Source organism: Amphiura filiformis, chromosome 10 (assembly GCF_039555335.1).
Source record: "Amphiura filiformis chromosome 10, Afil_fr2py, whole genome shotgun sequence".
NCBI lineage: Eukaryota > Metazoa > Echinodermata > Ophiuroidea > Amphilepidida > Amphiuridae > Amphiura > Amphiura filiformis.
This window is the reverse complement of record NC_092637.1, coordinates 14,779,139-14,805,664: the sequence shown is the minus strand read 5'-3', so window position 1 is coordinate 14,805,664 and position 26,526 is coordinate 14,779,139. Positions and strand designations below refer to the sequence as shown.

Genomic DNA, 26,526 nt, shown 5'->3' with positions numbered 1-26,526 from the left:
TTAATTCATGCAAGCTCATAGATTTAAAATTAATACAAAGGTTGGAAGGAAGTTTGTTCCATGCAAATGACGATCTATAAAGGAAAGTTTTTTTTCCAGAAGAAGTTTTCCATATTGGAACAACCAAACTGTTTTGAGATTGTTTAAAGATCACATATTTTTGTGACAATTGAATCATAACCTTGTTTCTACCATGAGAACATTGTCATTTTTTCTTTGATTTTTCTTCTTATTATCTAAATAATTTGATACCCACTGGCCAATGGCATACAAAAATGGGTTGACGGCCGAGTTGATTGGCAAAGCAAATGCTATGACCCATGCATATGTTGTTGGGGACAATTCTGTATACTTTGTTTGGATCACAATTCCCAGGATTATTATCGGCATCCAGCACATGACGTCAGTAAAAACTATGATTCCCATTCTAAAAGCTGTTCTCCGTTCTCTTCTCCAGCGGGAGACGTTCATTTTCAAATGAGCCACTTTACGTGTGTAAATAATGATGCAGAATATGGAGACATAACAAATTGCTACACTGATGCAACAAAAGAAGTTGACTCCAAGAAATAGACTGATGGAGTAGTATGATGCTAGACTGGTTCCAGTTACATTTAATGTTTGAAATAATATGTTGCCTATTCTATCACTGTCAGTAAGAGAGACATTGACAGGTTCCGCCTCTTTGTTAAAATTGATACGTCTCGCCAATGGTAATCCAATGCAAACTTGAGAGAACTCAAATTCTTCATCACCTAAGCCAAGTGGTATAGTACTCAGTATAATAGCAATTGCCCAAATTGTTATTGTCGCAATCACTCTGGACATGCGAGTATGTAACAAGTTTTGTCGAGTGATATTCTTTAATGACCAGAACCTATCAAAACTGATCAATGTCAAGAAAAATAGAGATGCTTCACTTGATAAAACAGATAACACAGCAGAAAATTTACATAAAAAGCTTGTCCTCCACTTTTCAGCATGTAATGGAAAATATGTACCATAGTGATTGTCAACTGCACCAAGAATAAGCAAATAAAATCCCATGAGCAGATCTGCAGCAGCCAAGTTAACAATCAGTAGTTTCTGTTTCACTTCATCTCGTATTCTTTTTTCTTTTCTTAACTGCACACATCCCCAAAATAGAACTCCTGTGTTTTCTACAATTATGCATAAACCTAGTAGCCACACTGTCAATCTGATCACTTCTTGATATAACAGTGGTTGACATGATAAATATGGAGACAGATCTTTCCTGGCAGCACAGCTGGGACCATTATCTTGATGTAAAATACACTTGCAAACTGCTTCAGAATCGACTGATATTGAGGTGTTATTTCCTAGTTCAATAAAGGAATCATATGTTAACTTTCCAAGAGGATTATACCCGAGGTCAACAAATTGTAGGTACGAATTGTCTTTGAATGCATCTTGCTCTATTTGTACAAGTTTGTTGTAGCTGCAATCCAACAAGAGTAAACTTTTTAAATGTTGAAATGTGAAAGCCTTTAGATAGGTTAGTTCATTTCTATCTAATGTGATAATTTCTAGATTGAATAATCCCTGAACACATCCCTATTAAGCCGAGTCAACTTATTGTCATGAAGCGCCAAAATTAACAAGTTTCCTAGAGATTTGAAAACACCAGGTTTTAAAGTTGCCAGATTGTTATGGCTCAGCTCTAACCTTTGTAATCCAAATAATGTAAGAAACAGTTCAGAATCAAGATGTGAAATTGTGTTGGAATCTAAAGCAAGTAAACTCAACTGTGACTGGTCATAAAATGTACCAGATTTAATTATTGTGAGGTTGTTGGTGTGCAGTGCTAAGATAGACAATTTATGCAAACCTTGGAATAGGTTATCATTTAGCTCTGTCAAGGGATTCTCATACAGCCATAACTCTGTCAAATTACCAAGACTATCAAATATACCAGGTTTTAATTTGGTTAGTTGATTGATATGCAGTGATAGGTGGGACAATTTATGCAAACCTTGGAATAGGTTAACATCGAGCTCTGTCAAGTGATTATCATGCAGATCTAACTCTGTCAAATTACCAAGACTATCAAATATACCAGGTTTTAATTTTGTTAGTTGATTGATATGCAGTGATAGGAGGGACAATTTATGCAAACCTTGGAAAAGGTTGACATTGAGCTCTGTCAAGGGATGCTCGTACAGATATAACTCTGTCAAATTGCCAAGACTATCAAATATACCAGGTTTTAATTCTGTTAGTTGATTGGTGTGCAGGTCTAAGATAGACAATATTTGCCAACCTTGGAATAGGTTAACATCAAGCTCTGTCAAGTGATTCTCATACAGCCATAACTCTGTCAAATTACCAAGACTATGAAATATACCAGGTTTTAATTCTGTTAGTTGATTGGTTCGCAGGCTTAAGATAGCCAATTTATGCAAACCTTGGAATAGGTTGACATCAAGCTCTGTCAAGTGATTCTCATACAGCCATAACTCTGTCAAATTACCAAGACTATCAAATATACCATGTTTTAATTCTGTTAGTTGATTGGTATGCAGCATTAAGATAGACAATTTATGCAAACCTTGGAAAAGGTTGACATCAAGCTCTGTCAAGTGATTCTCATACAGAGGTAACACTGTCAAATTACCAAGACTATTAAATATACCAAGTTTTAATTCTCTTAGTTGATTTGCATACAGCACTAAGATAGACAATTTATGCAAACCTTGGAATATGGTAACATTAAGCTCTGTCAAGTAATTATTGTACAGCCATAACTCTGTCAAATTACCAAGACTATCAAATATACCAGGTTTTAATTTTCTTAGTTGATTTGTATGCAGCACTAAGATAGACAATTTATGCAAACCTTGGAATATGTTAACATCAAGCTCTGTCAAGTAATTCTTGTGCAGCCATAACTCTGTCAAATTACCAAGACTATTAAATATACCAGGTTTTAATGCTCTTAGTTGATTGCTTTGCAGCTTTAAGATAGACAATTTATGCAAACCGTGAAATAGGTTGACATCAAGTTCTGTCAAGTGATTCTTGTACAGGCATAACTCTGTCAAATTACCAAGACCATCAAATATACCAGATTTTAATTCTCTTAGTTGATTGGTGTGCAGGTCTAAGATAGACAATTTATGCCAACCTTGGAATATGTTAACATCGAGCTCTGTCAAGTGATTATCATACAGATATAACCCTGTCAAATTACCAAGACTATCAAATATACCCGGTTTTAAATTTGTTATTTGATTGGTATGCAGGTATAAGATAGACAATTTATGCAAACCTTGGAATAGGTTAACATCAAGCTCTTTCAAGTGATTCTCATACAGATATAACTCTGTCAAATTACCAAGACTATCAAATATACCCGGTTTTAAATTTGTTATTTGATTGGTATGCAGGTATAAGATAGACAATTTATGCAAACCTTGGAATATGTTGACATCAAGCTCTGTCAAGTGATTCTCATGCAGCCCTAACTTTGTCAAATTACCAAGACTATTAAATATACCAGGTTTTAATTCTGTTAGTTGATTGGTGTGCAGTGCTAAAATGGACAATTTATGCAAACCTTGGAATAGGTTGACATCAAGCTCTGTCAAGTGATTCTCGCCAAGCCATAACTCTGTCAAATTACCAAGACTATCAAATATGCCAGGTTTTAATATTGTTAGTTGATTGGTATTCAGTGCTAAGATAGACAATTTATGCAAACCTTGGAATAGGTTGATATCAAGCTCTGTCAAGTGATTCTCATACAGCCATAACTCTGTCAAATTACAAAGATTATCAAATATACCAGGTGACAATGCATCTATATAATTAGAATGCAAGAATAAGCTTGTCAATTTGTGTAGCCTCTTGAATAAGCCAAGCTCAATCTCCACTATATGGTTGTTGTGTAACCATAATGATTCCAAGTCCAAAAGATCATCAAACAGGCCAGATTTCAACACTTCCAGTTGATTTCCATGTAGGTCTAGATCTGAAAGCTTTTTAAATATTTGAACACACCAATACTTAGCTTATTTATAAGGTTATCATTCAAATATAGCTCTGTCAAATTGCCTAGCCCAACAAATGCATTATCTTGCAAGGTAGTTAGATAATTATTTTGCAATGACAAGATTGACAGGTTCCCTAGTTGCTGAAATGTGTGAGGCAACAGCTCTGATAAGTCATTATCATTAAGCCATAATCCATGCAAGTTCTGTAGGCTATCAAATAAACCCATTGGTAAAATAGCTAGATCATTTGTTTTCAAGTTTAAGAATGAAAGTTGATGCAATGTTTGGAATGGGTTTCCCTCTAATGTGGACAGCAGATTTGCATTGAGATTCAAAACTTGCAAGTTCTGTAGATCGTTGAATATAGAAAGATTCTGTGTGCTTGATGCTACTGATGTTATTTTATTCTGTTCTAAATTCAAAACTTGTAAACTAACGAGATTGTTAAACACCCCTGGGGTCAGCACGGACAATATATTTCTCTGTAAATAGAGTTGTTGAAGGGACTGGAGTTCTAAAAACACATTACCTGGCAAGCTTTCAAGTATATTATCAGAAAGATCAAGCACTTCCAATGATTCAAGACCATGAAATGCTCCATCAATTGTTTCTATATTGTTGTGGGAGAGAAGTAGGTATTGGATTGAGTAAAGGCTTTCAAATGCTCCAGAAGAAATGTGAACCACATTTCTGTGTGAGACAGCTAATGCACAAGGAACAGATGGGTCATAGATTTGCTCATAAATCAAAAGGGTACTCATGGTGACCAGTGGGCAATGGATTTCAAAACTTGTATGATGAATGTAACTTTGGCATTGGGGTGGAATCACAGGCATTTCTGCAACATATACATATTGTAGTATAGGTCCTAATGTGTTTAAGTTATACCCATTGTATGTAGTGTTAAGTGCATCATTGTTGGCCAGAAGTTGATCAAATGATATATTAAGTGGGCTCACATTGAATGAACCATCGTAAGTTTCTACCATATTACAGTTCTTAAGACTACTTGTCTTACAGCAAGAGTATTCATCACCTAGTTCACTTGTTTGGTTCTTATTCATACATCTATCTTTGTTGGGGTTCAACAATGATATGTTAAATACTGTAGACGCTTTAACATTTATTTCTAAGTTCTTACTAGTAAATCTGATACTACATAGTCCGGGTTGTCCTGTGAATGCTACAATATCTTTGTCACCCCAGCATTCCTCCTGTCCATCTGTCTTGACATAGAAGTACTCATATAAAGTCCAGTTAGATGATTGCAGGATGTCCAGATGTAAACCTTTGTCTGATGAGGTAGAGACTGATATGTTGCATGGGTCTGACTCATTGGTGGTGATGAGTATGGATGAATCTTGGGTCAGGTTGATGTGTGATAGATTAGTGCAGAGGACAGTTGAATCTTTCCATACATTTCTGGAATGTAAAATAATAAAATATGTGATGCGATCAAGCTAAATGAGTCTCTGATGTTGATCAAAATCTAAATTTTCTTGGCCATGATGTAATGCATCTTAAAATGGATCTGGCTTGTGATTGGTCACCCAGATCTTGTTATGTTTTAGATTCTCAGGGCATGTGCCATTACCAGTAACTACAGTGTATATAACTATCTGTGATATTTACGGTCCTTTGTGTAGGCGCGAAAGACATGATGCAAGTCCTGCTCAATCAGAATTGTTCAGTAAGTGAGCCCTCATTATAATTTAATTCAAAACATACTTTACCTTTGCTGTCACTATTTATATAAACTATTTTATGAACATTTATTGAATACTTTAATTGTGATTAACATCAGTAGAATTTTGAGTTCAACTAAATACATTCAACATACATTAATAACAGTATTTTTATGGAAAAAAAAACTTGACTATAAACTATAGCATAGTCTATTGCAACTCATATACCAACGCTATACATTAATAACAGTATTTTTATTTATAAAAAAAACTTGACTATAAACTATAGCATAGTCTATTGCAACTCCTATACCAACGCTATACAAGAAGGTGGGGACAGCGCAAATGTACCAGTGTATTACAAAGGGCTAATCTTACAGTTAATGGTCATTTGAAACAGAAAAATGATTCTGCCACAGGGAGGCGACATCTTTGGAAAATTCATATTCATATAGCTTATTGCTATAAAGACTTACATATGTTAAATAGTTAACATGACTTCATATAAACATGGCGGACCTCATTAATAGCAGAAAAAATAGCAAGGATATGATCCTCAGATCGTATTTGACAGTTGCCTTTCCATGCACTTCATGCGTAGGCCGTCAATCAAGGATAGCGCAAGCTCAAAAATTTAAAGGGCCCAATTGATTTTTTCAGACCCTTTAACCATAACCGTGCCCATTGTTTTATGGCTATTAGATGAACAAAGAAATCGTTTGGTACCCCTGAGATTTGAACCTCTGACCCCTTGCATGCCACCCAGAAGATCATGGGTCTCTAGCCAGGGGTGTTACGCTGTTGGGTATATGACTTGTGATATGTGTTATATCAATGTAAACTTATTTTGAGGAAAATTTGCCTGTCCAATATCTCAAAACTTGAAATGCCAACATTACAGCCCATTTGTGGGGGATGGTCACATTTGTGGTGCTATGAAGCAAAATAAGTTGTTTGTTGAAGAAACTCAAATTTATTTATTTATGGAACTAGTTTCAGAGCTACATTTTATTGAAATATCCATTGAAATTGAACTTGTGGTTCCAGAGACATGGCTATTTTTTGTGTTGTTTAGAACAATATTAAAAACCCAAAGGAAATTGTTCACTATTATTGGCTATATCTCAAAATCTATATTAGCAACAAATTACTTATTTATCTTGATCACATCACATTTAAGCTTTCCTACTTACCCTCCATCTGCCCAAACAAGGAGTTGTCCACACCACATTAGCTGTAGACACACAAACACAAAGCCAAATCTGGAGGCAAAGGCTTGTCTGCTTTGAAGGAAATCCCCTGCCATTTTCAGTGATGCCACACAGTGTCTTGTACTCACACGATAACTCTACTTTCAAAAGATGCACCAAACCTCACAAAACTTTAACGCGCTTTGCCGCCAAAAGCCGGGACCAAAAGTTGAGCTGCTTTTGCCAGTTTCAAGGTGCGTTTTTGACTGTAATTTCCGCTGATTTTGTTGATTTCCATCGGCGTGCGAATCACCAATGTGTTGAATTATCTGTTTTTAGTGTTTTGTAACCACTTTTTAATAGATCTTGAAGTACAAGAAGTTTACTCAATCAGATGATCAACAATTACAGAATTGTTTCAGAAAATTAGTTCAAGTGTCCAAATATGAATTTTGGGTGATTTTTCCTGGAAATTGGGCTACTAGTGACACTACCCATAACTGCCTTTGGTCTAAAAAATAGTGGCAACCCTTTTGCTCGAATCTATATACTTTTTACCAACTTTATTTCACACTTGTTGCCGATTTACAGCCTGTACAGCCTAAACACAGAAGTGGGGTTCTGATTGGCTAATTGAATCATGTCATTAAACATCAACACCGCATCCGCTGAACAAACTGCATAGTATTGCATTAAAGCGTAAACTGATTCTGTAAACGCGATAATTAGGATAGTCATTGCCAGAACCTTGCTGAGAATTACAGTACTGGTTGAGATCACCACCTCATGTGGAAGTACACTACCAACTTTCTTACACTCCGTGCAGCTTCTGGTTAATGATGTTAAAAACTAATAATTTCAATCCAGTAATTTACATCCTAGATGTGACTTCATGTGCAGTTCTGATACCTTCTGCTAGGAATGTGACAAATACCATTTGAACGTAATACCTGTGTCGTGATAGTATTACAAAGGTCGGTGGTACGAATCCAACCAGATGCACTGTTTTTTCAATGTTTATGTGCACTGTCTGCTCTAGGTAACAATTAAAATTGGTTCAATCCAGTAGTTGTTTGACTACAAATAACAAGAAGTTCAGTTGCTGTGGAAATGACACCATATCTTAAAGCATACACTACTCCATAAACTACTTAACACCCATCAGCTGACTTCAGATAAGTACTGGTATAAAGTTCCGTCTGGTGTGTTTTTGGAATAAGAGGAAGTAACAGATAGTAGGATCCTTAAGTGCACCAACAATATTACAAAGTTCCATTGAGCTGAATCAGTTACTAAAAATAACTTGTTAATATCCCGGTTAATATGAAGCAGTTCTTGTAGTCTTGTTGTTAAAATCAGTGTTGCCAAAACTTTTCAGTGCCAAGGGCGGCAATGCCAGGTCATGTGAATGACTCTCAAGTAGCCCAAATTGTAAAATTACAAAAAAGTGTCCAATACCAGATTGGGTGGATTTGCCTGTATTTGGAACGTAAATCAAAGTTCTGCTTGTTTAAAGGTAAATCACCTAATTTGGTGGAAAAGCACTTGACTTAAAAACTTCTGGTACTTTAGTGGGAAGTTACTGACCAATGAATAAATGGTCACATTTATCCATTGTTATTTAAATTTGGAGAGTCAGAGACTATAAAACCTTCATAGTTTGGCTAAATTGAAAGGAAATATGTAAAATACTGCCACAGCGTGTGGCAAGTGATCACCAAGTAGCCCAATTGTGCGCCAAAGGTATCACTGGTTAAAATACGTAATTTCTTTTGACACCGTTCCAATTCATTAATTTGTCATAGCAATTATAACAAAAAGTATTGTACCTTAAGTTGTGGTTCAACAATTTAATTCCATGCCCAGAAATATCAATTCAATTGCCACTAACCATGCATGCATTGGACAATGCCAGTAGAGGTCAATTTTCATGTGGGGATTCCCCTTCAAAATACTGCATTCAACTTTAACGCTTATAGTTATGAAATAGCTCTGACATCAAACAGAATATTTTAATACATCATTTTACTATATAATACTTATATTGTTTGCAAATCACTGATTTTTGGATCTTTTCCTGATTTAACAGCAAGGTTGCTTATGAAAAATGACCTGCTAAAGATATCCTGAAAAAATACAGGCCAGTGTCAAATTTAAAGTGTAAATTTCAAATGGGGTTACCTGAATGGGCGACTCCATTTGAAATCTTCACTCCTGTGTGGGAGATTAAGTCCATGTGTTCCATAGGGGGTGTATGATTTCAATAGCCTATTAATAATGCATAGATTGGAACTTTCCGTGCCCTCCAAGCGTACTTGAATTCGGCTGATGCAAGTACAGTGTTCAAACCTGACGACTTTGCTCATCTGAGCATACAATTGAATACATGAATTCAAAACCCACCCAAGTCCATTGGAAGGGATTTTGAGAAAAAAAACCCTGTGTATCATTTTAATACCTTCAGTTAGATTTACCTGGTCAATATGGTAAGTTTTACGTGCAAATGAGTGGCTTAAACCGTATTAGATATGACAATTAGCATTTTTAAATGCTGGACTTGGGTGGTTTTTTTAATCATATACAAAGACAACAATGTTGGAATGAGATTACCACTAGTAAGATAATACAAAGTAAAGCACACAGGTGTGTATAATGTTGATAAGCATACTGCCATGTAATACAAACCACACACTTTCCTTGATTAAACTCATTTTTTTTCAAAAGTCACTCTCCAGCAATGAATGTGTTACAAGTGGACTTTTATACATACTGGATTTCAATCAATGTGTTACAAGACTCAAATCCTGGATTTGGGTGGTTCTTTCATACATGTTATTTTTCACATGCTCAATAGACACAGAGGATGAATTTGAGTTTTTCTTTCATACATACTAGCGGGTACCCGCGCTTCGCGCGGGCCCCCGCTAGATGAGTAAATGGGAGCGGTTAGTAAACGGGAGCGGTTAGTATAAACGATGTAAATGGTAATCATGTCAATTGGTATCGCTTTTAACAGCTCAATTATTACGCTGTTAGTGATGTGGTAGGCCTACCATTTGTTGCCTCTACTTTGCAAACGACTTCCTTAGCGTTCTTTCTTTCTTACTTTCCGTTCTTTCTTTCTTGCTTTCCGTTCTTTCTTTCTTGCTTTCCCGTTCTTTCTTTCTTGCTTTCCCGTTCTTTCTTTCTTGCTTTTTCTTTCCTTTCCCTTTCTTTCTTGCTTTCTCTCCCTTTCTTTCTTGCTTTCCCTCCCTTTCTTTCTTGCTTTCCCTTCCTTTCTTTCTTGCTTTCCCTCCCTTTCTTTCTTGCTTTCCCTCACTTTCTTTCTTTCCCTTTCTTTTTCTTTCTTTCTTTCTTTCTTTCTTTCTTTCTTTCTTTCTTTCTTTCTTTTTCTTTCTTTCTTTCTTTCTTTCTTTCTTTCCCTTTCTTATGCTACGTCGCCCTCCGACTTCCTCTCTCTTTCCCTACCCGTCGCTCTTCCTTTCTCTCCCTCCTTGTCTCGGTCTTTTCCCTCTTTCCTTCCCCTTTTTACTTATTTTTTCTTTGTCTTTCCCTTTTTTCTTTCAGTTTCTCTCTTTCTTGCGTTCCATTTCTCTTTCTGTTTCTTGCTTGTTCACTTTCTTTCTCTCTCTCTCTCTTCTTTCTTTCTTTCTTTCTGTCTGTCTATTTCTTCTTTGTTTTCGTTTCTCTCTCCCTTTCTCTTACTTGCTTTCCCGTTGTTTCTTTTTCTTTCTTCCCTCTTTCCTTCCTTTTTTCCTTCCTTCCTTCTTCTTTCTTTACATAGGCATAAATCCCGGGATGAGTAATAAATTCCTCAATATTTCGATAAGGGGCATGATCTACTGAATCACCTCCATGTTGACGCATGTAGGCCTATGTGGGTTCCTTTCTTTCTTTCGTTCGTTCTTTTTTTTTTTTTATATGTGTTTCTGTTTCATCAAGTAGGCCTATAGCAACATTGGGTTTCACGAAGGTTGAGTTACATAGCGTAAATTCGGTGTTGGGGTGGGTATAACCCCCCAATATTTTGATAAGGTCAATGGTCCGTATAATCACCCCAAGTTCACACAGTACATGTATAATAGATGTGGGTTTCTGACGAAATTAACCTCATTTTTGGCCAAACTAAAAAGTGCCAATTTGTTCCACTTTTGCACAATATAATTCACCAGTAGGCCTAATTAGCTTGCCATAAATTATTCTGTCGCCAAGATGCTGGCTTCACTGTAGGCCTATTGCAAGAAATTGATTTAAACGGACCCATGCATCCCCCATGCCATGTCAAGAGAAATCTACGCCATTGTTAATGTTGCCAAAAGATGCCAGATTCACTATTAATATGCCTACTTCAAGAAATGTTTTCATCCCTCCCCTTAAATGTCAAAAAGAAATCTACGCCACGGATATTTAGCGGTTGCGGTTTTTATACCATGCTATAATCTGCTAATAATGTCCCACACTCCCCATCGAAATTCATCACAACATGACAAACGAATAAACTCAAATTACTTTCCAATACCGTATATATGCCTAGGCCTACCTTGAATTTAAAATAAATGGAAAGTCATCACAAAAGAAGTTTCGAAAGTCATAATTTGCATAAGCGAATGCAGATGATTTATTAATATAGCCGTTGCGGTTACCATGCCGCGTAATGCCCAATCTCCGTCGAAAGTCACCACGAACGGATAAACTAATATCACTTTCAAAATTATTAGATCACTTGGACCATTTATTTTTAAAATACGTAACTTAAAACCACCTTTGTCTCAGCCATTAATTTGTTAGTTCCGTCTAAGAGATGTGATATGTTCCGTCTCAGATGAAACTGGAAGTTTTGTTACAATTCGCGCGTCGGGAAGTTGCCACGACCTGTGCGTAATCCGCGATAGCAACGCAGCAACGGACCGTAAATAAGCGAGCCACCATTGGTTGATCTACCGAATAAATCCAAATAATTATTTGTATTTATTAATTTATCTATCTATCTATGCATTTACAATTCATCTGGAAATGCTAGAACTTATTTATTTATCTATTTATTAATTTATAATTTATCTATAATCTCCGAGATGATACCGATGAATCGATCAGTTCCTCTTCAAAGTATCGATTATCGGCAAGTTCCTCTTTAATAGTATAGATGACAGGCCTATGTATAGCAACAATTTCCCATGCTTAACTCAATTTGGCCAACATATGGACTTGGGTGGGTTTTGTATTCATATATTCAATATTTTATAGCTTGTACATGCTTACTTGCTTTTGTGTATGCTCAGCTACTTTCAGTTGAACTTGTATTTTTAGGAGCAATATGACGGCATTTCTAATTTTTTCATGAAGTTTAAAGAAAAATTGAGAAGAATTGATAACACTTTCAATTTTCACATCAAGCCTACATGTACAATTTGAAAGTTTTGAAAGTATTGGTTCATTAGATTTCACACCACCAAATAAATCCCCATAGAGATTTGGCCTCCAGCTGGGTGGATGACCTAGGGTTGTCCGAGGTCAATGGGCGAGGAAGTTGCTTGATGACCCGATCCCAACCATGTGAAAGATTAACTCTAACATCTAACCAAAAAGTGGGTTTTTCTGGAACTGGCTTAGGTATACGGTAGTGATTGGTTAAGTTCAGGCTTTTAAAGTGGCGGTGTGTGTACAGACCATTCCGTATGACACTGGTTAAATGAATCACACACAGATATAGAGAACATGAGGCTCAACACCGTTTATTGGGGCTCAGGGCTGATCCAAGATTGGAGAGGAATCAGGAGCGGAGGGCGACGGTATGCATGTGTCAGAGAGAGAGAGAGAGAGGCTCGGTGTCTACCAACTACACTTACAGTGGGCCACACTTGTCTGATTGACTGCCTCACAACAGACGGACTGACTCAGAGTCTTGCTCATATAGTCAATGAAATCACATAGCTGAAGTAGGCTCTCTCTCTCTCTCTCTCTCGTTAACACCCATTTCAGCCACACACTCCCCTCCCCAAACCGATACGTCTTGGATCTTACAAAGTCGGGCCAAGCCGGAAAGGTGTGCAGTGATTGTATTTCAGAATCGGATCAAATCACACGCAACTGAATATCTGATTTCACATTTTACAAGGTAATTCTAAGAACCTTAATTAACAGCATGTACATCACATTATTTTAACCTATATAGCATATTACTTTACTTAACAACGCATTAAAAGTGCTCTACAAAGAACACAACGCTTGACAAAATGCACTCCAAAATACATGAAACAAAAACACAATAATGCAAACAACAATTAACCTGGGAACAAATGAGTTTTTATGAGACGTATGAAAACGGACAAAGACTCTGCCTCTCTGATAAAAACCGGAAGCTCATTCCAGAGCTGTGAACCCGCAACTTTGAAGGAACTTTCCCCAGCTTTTTTGTGAGAACAAACAGCACTGAGCCTTGGGGAGTCTTTTCAGTTGAGGAACGGAGTATGCGTCTGCTCTCAGAGGTATTACAGTGTGACTAATAATAAAGTGATAATATTGCTCAAATACGCCGGAGCCGTACCAGAAATACAAATATAAACATGAACAGTGATTTTGAAAAAGATTTTTTCTTTGACTGATGGAGAGTGTAGAGATTTTAAAAGGCTGCCCACATGCAACTCTGACTGCTTTACTTTGGAGATGTTGCAGCCATTTTAGATCTGCTTCACAAGCACCATACAACAGGGAATTGGCGTAGCCGATGTGGGACAGTACAACTACAAATGCCATAACGGCATGATGACAAGCATCCCGAGTTAAAAATCGGCAAATGCACAATAAGTTACGAATGTGAAATTAACGTTCTTACAAAGATTAATTCTGTGGATTGACATATTCATGGAACAAGCAAAAGTGATACCGAGGTTATTAACGAGAGTAGAAGGCTTGATAGAAAATTCACCAATTACTAACTCGGTATCAGGTGTGTTTAGAGTATATTTCTCTGGAAAAACAAACAAACAAACATTATAACAGATTATTACATATCATCTGAATAAATGTTTTTGTCCTGGTTACATCAATAAACTATAGAGGTTTATTTTTTTTTGAAGAAATATGACCTAACTAGACTACAATGCTTATTTTATAAAAACACAATTTTGGGGCAAAATGACCCACTACTGAAAATGAAAGTTGTATTTTTAGCAACACCCCAATCAGTATAGAGTGATTTACATAGTTCCTTGTGGTTGTCAGCTTGAAACAAAAATTCTAACGATATGTAAAAATGTGACCCGCTCCCACAAAATGAGCATAAAGTTGCCAGGGCACTATAGGAGATACAGCCCATCAAACATGACAAAATTCATTAGAAAACAAGAAATTCTGGAGGAAATATTGAAATATTTTATGAAGACCAAAGCAAGGCACCCTCAGTAATAAGCTTAGTATGTTTTTAAAGGGTATAAAATAAGGATTTCAAATCTGGAATATCCCAGGGTGTTATTTTGTCAACTTTATGCTAATTTTGTGAGAGCAGGTCACAAATAATTTGATCCAATGACCACCTGTCTGTTAAGCAAAATTGGAGTTAGAAAAGACAAAAATTATCACCCCTTAACCCCCCCTTACTGTGATACCAAGTGAGGAATGTAAAGATCACATAGTTTTGTGACAATTGAATCGTAAAAATTATCACCCCTTACCCCCTCTCCCTCCCCTTACTATGATACCAATTTATTTATTTATTCGTTATTTATTCAGGACATTCCATCAATACAAATGTACTGGTCTCCCTGGAAGACCTGATATATACATGTATACAATGTACATGATAATATGAAAACAGTAGTAGACATACAAAATGTAGGAACCAAACATTATACAAAACGCAATGCAATAATGATGAGTTCAAATACAATTATACAAAAACTTATAGACCAATTACATTTTTAAATTCATCGAAGCTCATAGATTTAAAATTGATACAAAGGTTGGAAGGAAGTATGTTCCATGCAACTGACGATCTATAAAGGAAAGTTTTCTTTCCAGAAGAAGTTTTCCATATTGGAACAACCAAACTGTTTTGAGATTGGCCTCTAGTGAAGAATGTAAAGATCACATATTTTTGTGACAATTGAATCATAACCTTGTTTCTACCATGGGAACATTGTCATTTTTTCTTTGATTTTTCTTATTATCTAAATAATTTGATACCCATTGGCCAATGGCATACAAAAATGGGTTAACAGCCGAGTTGATTGGTAAAGCAAATGCTATGACCCATGCATATGTTGTTGGGGACAATTCTGTATACTCTGTTTGGATCACAATTCCCAGGACTATTATCGGCATCCAGCACATGACATCAGTAAGAACTATGATTCCCATTTTGAAAGCTGTTCTCACTTCTCTTCTCCAGCGGGAGACGTTCATTTTCAAATGAGCCACTTTACGTGTGTAAATAATGATGCAGAATATTGAGATATAACAAATTGCTACACTGATGCAACAAAAGAAGTTAACTCCCAGAAATAAACTGATGGAGTAGTATGATGCTAGGCTGGTTCCATTTACATTTAATGTGGGAAATGAGATGTTGAGTATTCTATCACTGTCGGTTAATGGGATATTGATAGGTACCCTTTCAGTGTTAAAATTGATACGTCTTGCCAATGGTAACCCAATGCAAACTTGAGAGAACTCAAATTCTTCCTCACCTAAGCCAAGGGGTATAGTACTCAGTATAATCGCCAACACCCATATGTTCATTGTCGCAATCACTCTGGACAATCGAGTATGTAACAAGTTTTGTCGAGTGATATTCTTTAATGACCAGAACCTATCAAAACTGATCAATGTCAAGAAAAATAGAGATGCTTCACTTGATAACACAGATAACACAGCAGAAAATTTACATAATACGCTTGTCCTCCACTTTTCAGCATGTAATGGAAAATATGTACCATAGTGATTGTCAACTGCACCAAGAATGAGCAAATAAAATCCCATGAGCAGATCTGCAGCAGCCAAGTTAACAATCAGTAGTTTCTGTTTCACTTCATCTCGTTTTGTTTTTTCTTTTCTTAACTGCACACATCCCCAAGATAGAACTACTGTGTTTGCTACTATTATACATAAACCTAGTAGCCACACTGTCAATCTGATCACTTTTTGATATAACAGTGGTTGACATGATAAGTATGGAGACAGATCTTTCCTGGCAGCACAGCTGGGACCATTATCTTGATGTATAATACACTTGCAAACTGCTTCAGAATCGACTGATATTGTGGTGTTATTTCCTAGTTCAATAAAGGAATCATGTGTCAACTTTCCAATAGGATTAAATCTGAGGTCAATGAATTGTACATATGAATTGTCTTTGAATGCATTATGCTCTATTTGTACAAGTTTGTTGTCTCTGCAATCCAACCAAAGTAAACTTTTTAAATGTTGAAATGTGAAAGCCTTTAGATAGGTTAGTTCATTTCCATACAATGAAAGAATTTCTAGATTGAATAATCCCTGAAACACGTCCCTATTAATCCAAGTCAACTTATTGTAATCAAGCGCCAAAATTAATAAGTTTCCTAGAGATCTGAAAACACCAGTTTGTAAAGTTGCCAGATTGTTAATACTAAGCTCTAACCTTTGTAATCCAAATAATGTAAGAAGCAGTTCAGAATCAAGATCAGAAATTGTGTTGTAATCTAAAGCAAGTACACTCAACTGTGACTGGCCATAAAATGTACCAGGTTTAATTATTGTCAGATTGTTGGTATGCAGTGATAGGAGCGACAAATTATGCAAACCTTGGAATAGGTTAACATCAAGCTCAGTCAAGTGATTCTCATACAGATATAACTCTGTCAAATTACCAAGACTATCAAATGTACCAGGTTTTAATTCTGTTAATTGATTGGTGTGCAGGTTTAAGATAGACAATTTATGTAAACCTTGGAATAGGTTAACATCAAACTCTGTCAAGTGATTCTCATACAGCCATAACTTTGTCAAATTACCAAGACTATCAAATATACCAGGTTTTAATTTTGTTAGTTGATTGGTATTCAGTGATAGGAGGGACAATTTATGCAAACCTTGAAATAGGTTAACATCAAGCTCTGTCAAGTGATTCTCATACAGCCATAACTCTGTCAAATTACCAAGACTATCAAATATACCAGGTTTTAATTCTGTTAGTTGATTGGTGTGCAGCACTAAGATAGACAATTTATGCAAACCTTGGAATAGGTTAACATCAAGCTCTGTCAAGTGATTCTCATACAGCCATAACACTGTTAAATTACCAAGACTATCAAATATGCCAGGTTTTAATTTTGTTAGTTGATTGGTATTCAGGGCTAAGATAGACAATTTATGCAAACCTTGGAATAGGTTAACATCAAGCTCTGTCAAGTGATTCTCATACAGATATAACTCTCTCAAATTACCAAGACTATCAAATATGCCAGGTTTTAATTCTGTTAGTTGATTGGTGTGCAGCACTAAGATAGACAATTTATGCAAACCTTGGAATAGGTTAACATCAAGCTCTATCAAGTGATTCTCATACAGCCATAACATTGTTAAATTACCAAGACTATCAAATATGCCAGGTTTTAATTCTGTTAGTTGATTGGTGTGCAGCACTAAGATAGACAATTTATGCAAACCTTGGAATAGGTTAACATCAAGCTCTATCAAGTGATTCTCATACAGCCATAACACTGTTAAATTACCAAGACTATCAAATATGCCAGGTTTTAATTCTGTTAGTTGATTGGTGTGCAGCACTAAGATAGACAATTTATGCAAACCTTGGAATAGGTTAACATCAAGCTCTGTCAAGTGATTCTCATCAAGCCGTAACTCTGTCAAATTGCCAAGACTATCAAATAAACCAGGTGACAATGCATCTATATAATTTGAATGCAAGAATAAGCTTGTCAATTTGTGTAGCTTCTTGAATAAGCCAAGCTCAATCTCCACTATATGGTTGTTGTGTAACCACAATGATTCCAAGTTTGTAAGATCATCAAACAAGCCAGATTTCAACACTTCCATTTGATTTCCATGTAGGTCTAGATCTATAAGCTTTTTTAAATATTTGAACACACCAATACTTAGTTTACTTATAAGGTTATCATTCAAATATAGCTCTGTCAAATTGCCTAACCCAATAAATGCAGTATCTTGCAAGGTAGTTAGATAATTATTTTGTAATGACAAGATTAACAGGTTTCCTAGTTGCTGCAATGTGTGAGGTAACAGCTCTGACAAGTCATTATCATTAAGCCATAATTCCTGCAAGTTCTGTTGACTTTCAAATATTCCTAGTGGTAAAATAGCTATATCGTTTGTTTTCAGGTTTAAGAAGGAAAGTTGATGCAATGTTTGGAATGGCTTTCCCTCCTCTAATGTTGAAAGTAGATTTGTATTAAGATTCAAAAGTTGTAAGTTCTGTAGATCATTGAATATAGAAAGATTCTGTGTGCTGGATTCAACTGATGTTATTTTGTTCTGTTCTAAATTCAAAACTTGCAATCTAAAGAGATTTTAAACACCCCTGGAGTGAGAGCGGACAATATGTTTCTCTGTAAATAGAGTTGTTGAAGGGACTGGAGTTCTGAAAACACATTATCTGGTAAGCTTTGAAGTATATTATCAGATAGATCTAGCACTTTCAATGACTCAAGGCCATGAAATGCTCCATCAATTGTTTCTATCTTGTTGTGAGAGAGGAGTAGGTATTGGATTGAGTCAAGGCTTTCAAATGCTCCAGAAGATATTCGAACTACATTTCTGTGTGAGACATTTAATGCCCAAGGAACAGGTGGGTCATAGATTTGCTCATAAACCAGGAGGGTACTTGCATGTACGTTGTTGACCAGTGGGCAGTGGGTTTCAAAACTTGTATTGTGAATGTGACTTTGGCATTGGGAAGGAATTATAGGCATTTCTACAACATAAACATATTGCGGTATAGGACCTACATGTAATGTGTTCAAGTTATACCCATTGTATGTAGTGTTAAGTGCGTCATTGTTGACCAGAAGTTGATCAAATGATATATTAAGTGGACTCACATTGTATGCACTATCGTAAGTTTCTACCATATTACAGTTCATAAGACTACTTTCATAACACCAAGCATATTCATTATCTACATGTAGTTCATTTGTTTTGTTCTTATTCATTCTTTCATCTTTGTTGAGGTTAAACAATGATATGTTCATTACTATTGATGCTTTTACATTTATCCCTAAGTTCTTACTAGTGAATCTGATACCACAAAGTCCAGGTTGTCCTGTGAAGGCTACAATATCTTTATCACCCCAGCATTCTTCGTGCTCATCTGTCATGACGTACAGGTACTGGTACAAAGTCCAGTTAGCTGATTGCAGGATGTCCAGATGTACACCTTTCTCTGATGGGGTAGAGACTGATATTCTGCATGGGTCTGACTCATTGGTTGTGATGAGTATGGATGGATCGTGGGTTAAGTTGATGTGTGTCAGATTGGTGCAAAGGACAGTTGAATTTTTCCATACATTTCTGGAATGTAAAATAATAATATGTGATGCAATCAAGGTGTGATTTTGTGCCCAGGTACCCGGTGCATTTTTCAGGCGGGTAACTGGGTATCCGAAATAGCAAAAAAAAATGCAAAAAAATGGTTTTTTTAAGTTATTTATTTTTGCGGTTTTGTAGTGTCCCTGGACCTAGACCTAAATGTTAGGATCATTCATGGTTGACCTAAAAAAAAAACAATGTGCATGATGTTTTGAATTTGAATGCATTTTGAAATCATTAATAGAGTTTGACATGAATACAAATTATGAATTTCCATATTAAAAGCACAAAGCATGCAATTTTTTTTAGGTCAACCATTAATGATCCTAGCATTTAGGTCTAGGTCCAGGGACACTACAAAACGGATAAAATAAATGACTTTAATTATTTTTTTTTTTTTTATTTTTTTTTTATTTCGGGTATCCAGGCTGGGAATTTCCTGCCCGGGTAATAGGCTTCTCGGGCGGGACTCGAATTCCCTGGACTCACTCACACCCCACCCCACCCAGCTCGTTTTGCTTGATCATAATAATGTGACCAGAAAACAATGGAATTTCAAGAGCAAAATTGATTTTTGAGCACTTGATATCGAGGGTTGACAGTCAGAAAGCCTTAACTCACAAAGGATTCCTTTGTGAGTTAAAGCTTTCTGCTTATCAACCCAACAGTATAGCCCATTTGTGGGGGATGGTCACATTTGTGTTGCTATGAAGCAAAATAAGTTGTTTGTTGAAGAAACTCAAATTTATTTATTTCATTGTAACTAGTTTCAGAGCTACATTTTGTTGAAATATCCATTGAAATTGAACTTGAAAGGAAATTGTTCACTATTATTGGCTATATCTCAAAATCCATTTGATCAACATATGACTCATTTAGCTTGAGCACATCACATTTAAGCTTTCTTACTTACCCTCCATCTGCCCAAGCAAGGAGTTGTCCACACCACATTAGCTGTAGACATACAAACACAAGCACAAAGCCAAATCTGGAGGCAAAGGCTTGTCTGCTTTGAAGGAAATCCCCTGCCATTTTCAGTGTCTTACCCACACAGTGTCTTATACCCACACAATTGGGTCTACTTTCACAAAGTGCTTCAAACCTCAGAAAATCTCACCGCCTCTTGCCGCCAAAATTGGGCTGCTTTTGCCCGTTTCAAGGTGTGTTTTTTACTGTAATTTCCGCTGATTTTGCTGATTTCTACTGGCTTGTGAGTCACTAATGTGTTGAATTGTCTGTTTCTTGTGTTTTGTAAGCACCCTTTAATAGATCTTGAAGTACAAGAAGTGTTCTCAATCAAATGATCATTAATTCACCCAATTGGGAGATTTGTGTGTGCTGAAGTGTCCAAATATTATGAATTGGTGTGCTTTTTCCTGGAATGGGCTACTAATAACACTGCCCACAACTGCTTCTGGTCTAAAAAAATAGTGGCAACCCTTTCACTTAAATCTCAGCTCCAATCAAAGTTCCTAGTAAAGGAGCCACTATATACTTTTTACCAACTCTTTCATGCTCATTGCCGATTTTAGCATGTGTACAGCCTGGTACAACATAAACACGGAAGTATGGTTCTGATTGGCTATTTTTGAATCACGTTATGAAATATCCGCACCTCATTCGCCGAACAAGCTTTTTACCCAGGCTTTTTACGTGATAATGCAGGACCAGCGCGTCAGCCAGTCATTGCCGAGAACTACAGTACTGGTTGTGAGCACAACCTCACGTTGCTGTTTGTTGTGGCAAGTACATCAATACACCAACTTCCTTATACTCTCTGCAGACTTCTGATTTACAAACTAATGTTTCAATTCAGTAATTACTTCAAGATATGACCTTATGTATATTTGTTATTAATATGCAGTTCTGATACCTTCTGCTAGGAATGTGACGAACATCATTCAAACCTAATACATACTAGATTTCAATCCTTTGCTCTTGTCCAGCGTGGCTCTGTTGCTCAGTTGGTTAGAGTGTCATGCTAGTATTACGAAGATTGGTGGTTCAAATTCGTCCAGATCAATACACTGGTTTTTTTTTTTTTAATGATTATGGCTGCTAGATAACAATTGAAATTTGTTCAATCCAGTATTTATTTGAATACAAATAACAAGAAGTTCAGTTGCTGTGGAAATGACACTGTCTACAAGCACACACTACTTCACAAACTACTTTAACACTATCAGTAGATGAGTACCGGTATAAAGTTCCGTCTGGTGTGTTTTGGCATAAGAGGAAATAACAGATCTTTCGGTGCACCAACAATATTGAAAAGTTCCATTCCATGAAAAAGGTGAATCATTTGCTAAAAATAATGTTTCAGTCAAGTAATACTGTAAAGAGTGATATTTTTGCGGTATAAATATTTCACAATTTGAACAGTTCAGAGCATTTTTGCAGTTTCTTATATTTGCAATTACAAACAGTTGCACATTAAACCCTTTGGGTAAACATATTTTTGTTGGCTTCAAATTCACGGGTTCTGAAATTAACACAAAAAGCATGAATAAAGACCTCACAGAAATTTTACGCTATGCAGTAACATTGTATTGTTGTCTTGTAGTTGATCCATCTGATTATTTCTTTTGATACCATTCAAATTCACTTGACATATTTGCATTTCACACAACTTGAAAAGTATTATTCATTAGTTGCGGATCAGTTAACAATTTCATTTCCTGCCCAGAAATATTAACTCAGTTGCTACTAATGCTAGGTATGTCATGAATTCTACATAATAAATGTGACTGAATGCTACTTCCTGCCTGCATTGGAAAATGCCAATAATGGAGCTGGTTTTCATGTTGGAGTTCCCCTTCAAAATTGTGCACCCAACCTAATTAATCCCTATAGTACTGTGTTTTGAAATGGCTGTGACATGTGTTGTATGGGTTTTACATGAAAAATAACTCCAGTGTGATTTTAACTTTATATTTTTGCATTTTTGGATTAAGCAAGATTATAGTAAAAATAATTGAGAACATCTTTAAAACCATCACCGCTCCTTGATGTTTCTGGTGTTGATGATCAACTCCATTAATCTTGCAGACTGATTTTTAGATGTTTTCCTGACATTTTAAAACAACAAAAACTGGACAAAACTAGACGAAACTTATATATAGTCAGCAAACATTAAAAGGTAACACAGGCAGCTCAGAAGCTGTAAACTTGAGTAAAGCACAACTTTTATGAATCATTCAACATATTTTTGGTCTCATCATGATGAGAAAATCTTTCTGGAAAAATATAAAAAGTATAAATATAATTTTTGGTACTTTTTGGAAACATTTATCAATTGCTTTAGATTTTGCTGTCAAAAATGTGTTGTTACTAAGAAAAAACTAAGGTTAAAACCATGATTTTTCCGCCTGCAGCAGAAACCTGCAAACCCCAATGCTACTAGACCATACAAAACCATACAGCACAAAGTGACTGCAAGACAATGCATCCCACATAACCCGATTTTGTAATTCTGCCAAACTATGCACTAAACCGTTGGCCAGGCAACAGTCACACATGTGGCTTGCTATACTCCTTCTGGTAATTGGTATAAGAGGGATGGGTGGGTCTTTCTGTTTTTGCTTCAAATTTGTATAAAAACCCTGGAACATATAAACTGTGCTTTTTGACCTCAGCATTGACCTTTATATATTATGTGTTATTCATTTCTACAGCTATATGTTAGCTGTAGGCCTTGAATCAGGATTAATAGCCATCTACAAATGGAGGAAAGATACTCAAGATGTGTGGACACAGTGTGTAACATTTGACTCAAGGTAAGAAAGTTTTCATCAGTGAAGGTTAGCTGTAGGCCTTGAATCAGGAGTAATAGCCATCTACAAATGGAGGAAAGATACTCAAGATGTGTGGACACAGTGTGTAACATTTGACTCAAGGTAAGAAAGTCTTCATCAGTGGGGGTTAGCAGTAGGCCTGGAATCAGGGGTAATAGCCATCTACAAATGGAGGAAAGATGCTCAAGATGTGTGAACACAGTGTGTAACATTTGATTCAAGGTAAGAAAGTCTTCATCAGTGGGGGTTAGCAGTAGGCCTGGAATCAGGAGTAATAGCCATCTACAAATGGAGGAAAGATACTGAAGATGTATGGACACAGTGTGTAACATTTGATTCAAGGTAAGAAAGTCTTCATCAGTGGGGATTAGCAGTAGCCTTGGAATCAGAAGTAATAGCCATCTACAAATGGAGGAAAGATGCTCAAGATGTGTGAACACAGTGTGTAACATTTGATTCAAGGTAAGAAAGTCTTCATCAGTGGGGGTTAGCAGTAGGCCTGGAATCAGGAGTAATAGCCATCTACAAATAGAGGAAAGATGCTCAAGATGTGTGGACACAGTGTGTAACATTTGATTCAAGGTAAGAAAGTCTTCATCAGTGGGGGTTAGCAGTAGGCCAGGAATCAGGGGTAATAGCCATCTACAAATGGAGGAAAGATACTCAAGATGTATGGACACAATGTGTAACATTTGACTCAAGGTAAGAAAGTCTTCATCAGTGGGGGTTAGCAGTAGGCCTGGAATCAGGAGTAATAGCCATCTACAAATGGAGGAAAGATGCTCAAGATGTGTGGACACAGTGTGTAACATTTGACTCAAGGTAAGAAAGTCTTCATCAGTGGGGGTTACCAGTAGCCTTGGAATCAGGAGTAATAGCCATCTACAAATGGAGGAAAGATACTCAAGATGTATGGACACAGTGTGTAACATTTGATTCAAGGTAAGAAAGTCTTCATCAGTGGGGGTTAGCAGTAGGCCTGGAATCAGGAGTAATAGCCATCTACAAATAGAGGAAAGATGCTCAAGATGTGTGGACACAGTGTGTAACATTTGATTCAAGGTAAGAAAGTCTTCATCAGTGGGGGTTAGCAGTAGGCCAGGAATCAGGAGTAATAGCCATCTACAAATGGAGGAAAGATGCTCAAGATGTGTGAACACAGTGTGTAACATTTGATTCAAGGTAAGAAAGTCTTCATCAGTGGGGGTTAGCAGTAGGCCTAGAATCAGGGGTAATAACCATCTACAAATGGAGGAAAGATGCTCAAGATGTGTGGACACAGTGTGTAACATTTGACTCAAGGTAAGAAAGTCTTCATCAGTGGGGGTTAGCAGTAGGCCTGGAATCAGGGGTAATAGCCATCAACAAATGGAGGAAAGATACTCAAGATGTGTGAACACAGTGTGTAACATTTGATTCAAGGTAAGAAAGTCTTCATCAGTGGGGGTTAGCAGTAGGCCTAGAATCAGGGGTAATAGCCATCTACAAATGGAGGAAAGATGCTCATGATGTGTGGACACAGTGTGTAACATTTGACTCAAGGTAAGAAAGTCTTCAGCAGTGGGGGTTAGCAGTAGGCCTAGAATCAGGGGTAATAGCCATCTACAAATGGAGGAAAGATGCTCAAGATGTGTGGACACAGTGTGTAACATTTGACTCAAGGTAAGAAAGTCTTCATCAGTGGGGGGTTAGCAGTAGGCCTAGAATCAGGGGTAATAGCCATCTACAAATGGAGGAAAGATACTCAAGATGTATGGACACAATGTGTAACATTTGATTCAAGGTAAGAAAGTCTTCATCAGTGGGGGTTAGCAGTAGGCCTGGAATCAGGAGTAATAGCCATCTACAAATGGAGGAAAGATGCTCAAGATGTGTGGACACAGTGTGTAACATTTGACTCAAGGTAAGAAAGTCTTCATCAGTGGGGGTTACCAGTAGCCTTGGAATCAGGAGTAATAGCCATCTACAAATGGAGGAAAGATACTCAAGATGTGTGGACACAGTGTGTAACATTTGACTCAAGGTAAGAAAGTCTTCATCAGTGGGGGTTAGCAGTAGGCCTAGAATCAGGGGTAATAACCATCTACAAATGGAGGAAAGATGCTCAAGATGTGTGGACACAGTGTGTAACATTTGATTCAAGGTAAGAAAGTCTTCATCAGTGGGGGTTAGCAGTAGGCCTAGAATCAGGGGTAATAACCATCTACAAATGGAGGAAAGATGCTCAAGATGTGTGGACACAGTGTGTAACATTTGACTCAAGGTAAGAAAGTCTTCATCAGTGGGGGTTAGCAGTAGGCCTGGAATCAGGGTAATAGCCATCAACAAATGGAGGAAAGATACTCAAGATGTGTGAACACAGTGTGTAACATTTGATTCAAGGTAAGAAAGTCTTCATCGGTGGGGGTTAGCAGTAGGCCTAGAATCAGGGGTAATAGCCATCTACAAATGGAGGAAAGATGCTCATGATGTGTGGACACAGTGTGTAACATTTGACTCAAGGTAAGAAAGTCTTCAGCAGTGGGGGTTAGCAGTAGGCCTAGAATCAGGGGTAATAGCCATCTACAAATGGAGGAAAGATGCTCAAGATGTGTGGACACAGTGTGTAACATTTGACTCAAGGTAAGAAAGTCTTCATCAGTGGGGGTTAGCAGTAGGCCTAGAATCAGGGGTAATAACCATCTACAAATGGAGGAAAGATGCTCAAGATGTGTGGACACAGTGTGTAACATTTGATTCAAGGTAAGAAAGTCTTCATCAGTGGGGGTTAGCAGTAGGCCTAGAATCAGGGGTAATAACCATCTACAAATGGAGAAAAGATGCTCAAGATGTGTGGACACAGTGTGTAACATTTGACTCAAGGTAAGAAAGTCTTCATCAGTGGGGGTTAGCAGTAGGCCTGGAATCAGGGGTAATAGCCATCAACAAATGGAGGAAAGATACTCAAGATGTGTGAACACAGTGTGTAACATTTGATTCAAGGTAAGAAAGTCTTCATCAGTGGGGGTTAGCAGTAGGCCTAGAATCAGGGGTAATAGCCATCTACAAATGGAGGAAAGATGCTCATGATGTGTGGACACAGTGTGTAACATTTGACTCAAGGTAAGAAAGTCTTCAGCAGTGGGGGTTAGCAGTAGGCCTAGAATCAGGGGTAATAGCCATCTACAAATGGAGGAAAGATGCTCAAGATGTGTGGACACAGTGTGTAACATTTGACTCAAGGTAAGAAAGTCTTCATCAGTGGGGGTTAGCAGTAGGCCTAGAATCAGGGGTAATAGCCATCTACAAATGGAGGAAAGAT

At 37.0% G+C, this 26,526-nt stretch overlaps 1 protein-coding gene across 1 annotated transcript in view; it reads left to right on the top strand.

Moving 5' to 3' along the window:
• LOC140161689 (elongator complex protein 2-like) overlaps nt 1-23,211 on the top strand; it is a 72,723-nt gene extending 49,512 nt beyond the window's left edge. Inside the window, exon 17 of the mRNA XM_072184990.1 lies at nt 23,106-23,211. Coding sequence (XP_072041091.1) covers nt 23,106-23,211 — 106 coding nt within the window. The remainder of the gene's footprint in view (nt 1-23,105) is intronic.
• Nucleotides 23,212-26,526: the final 3,315 nt, after the last annotated feature.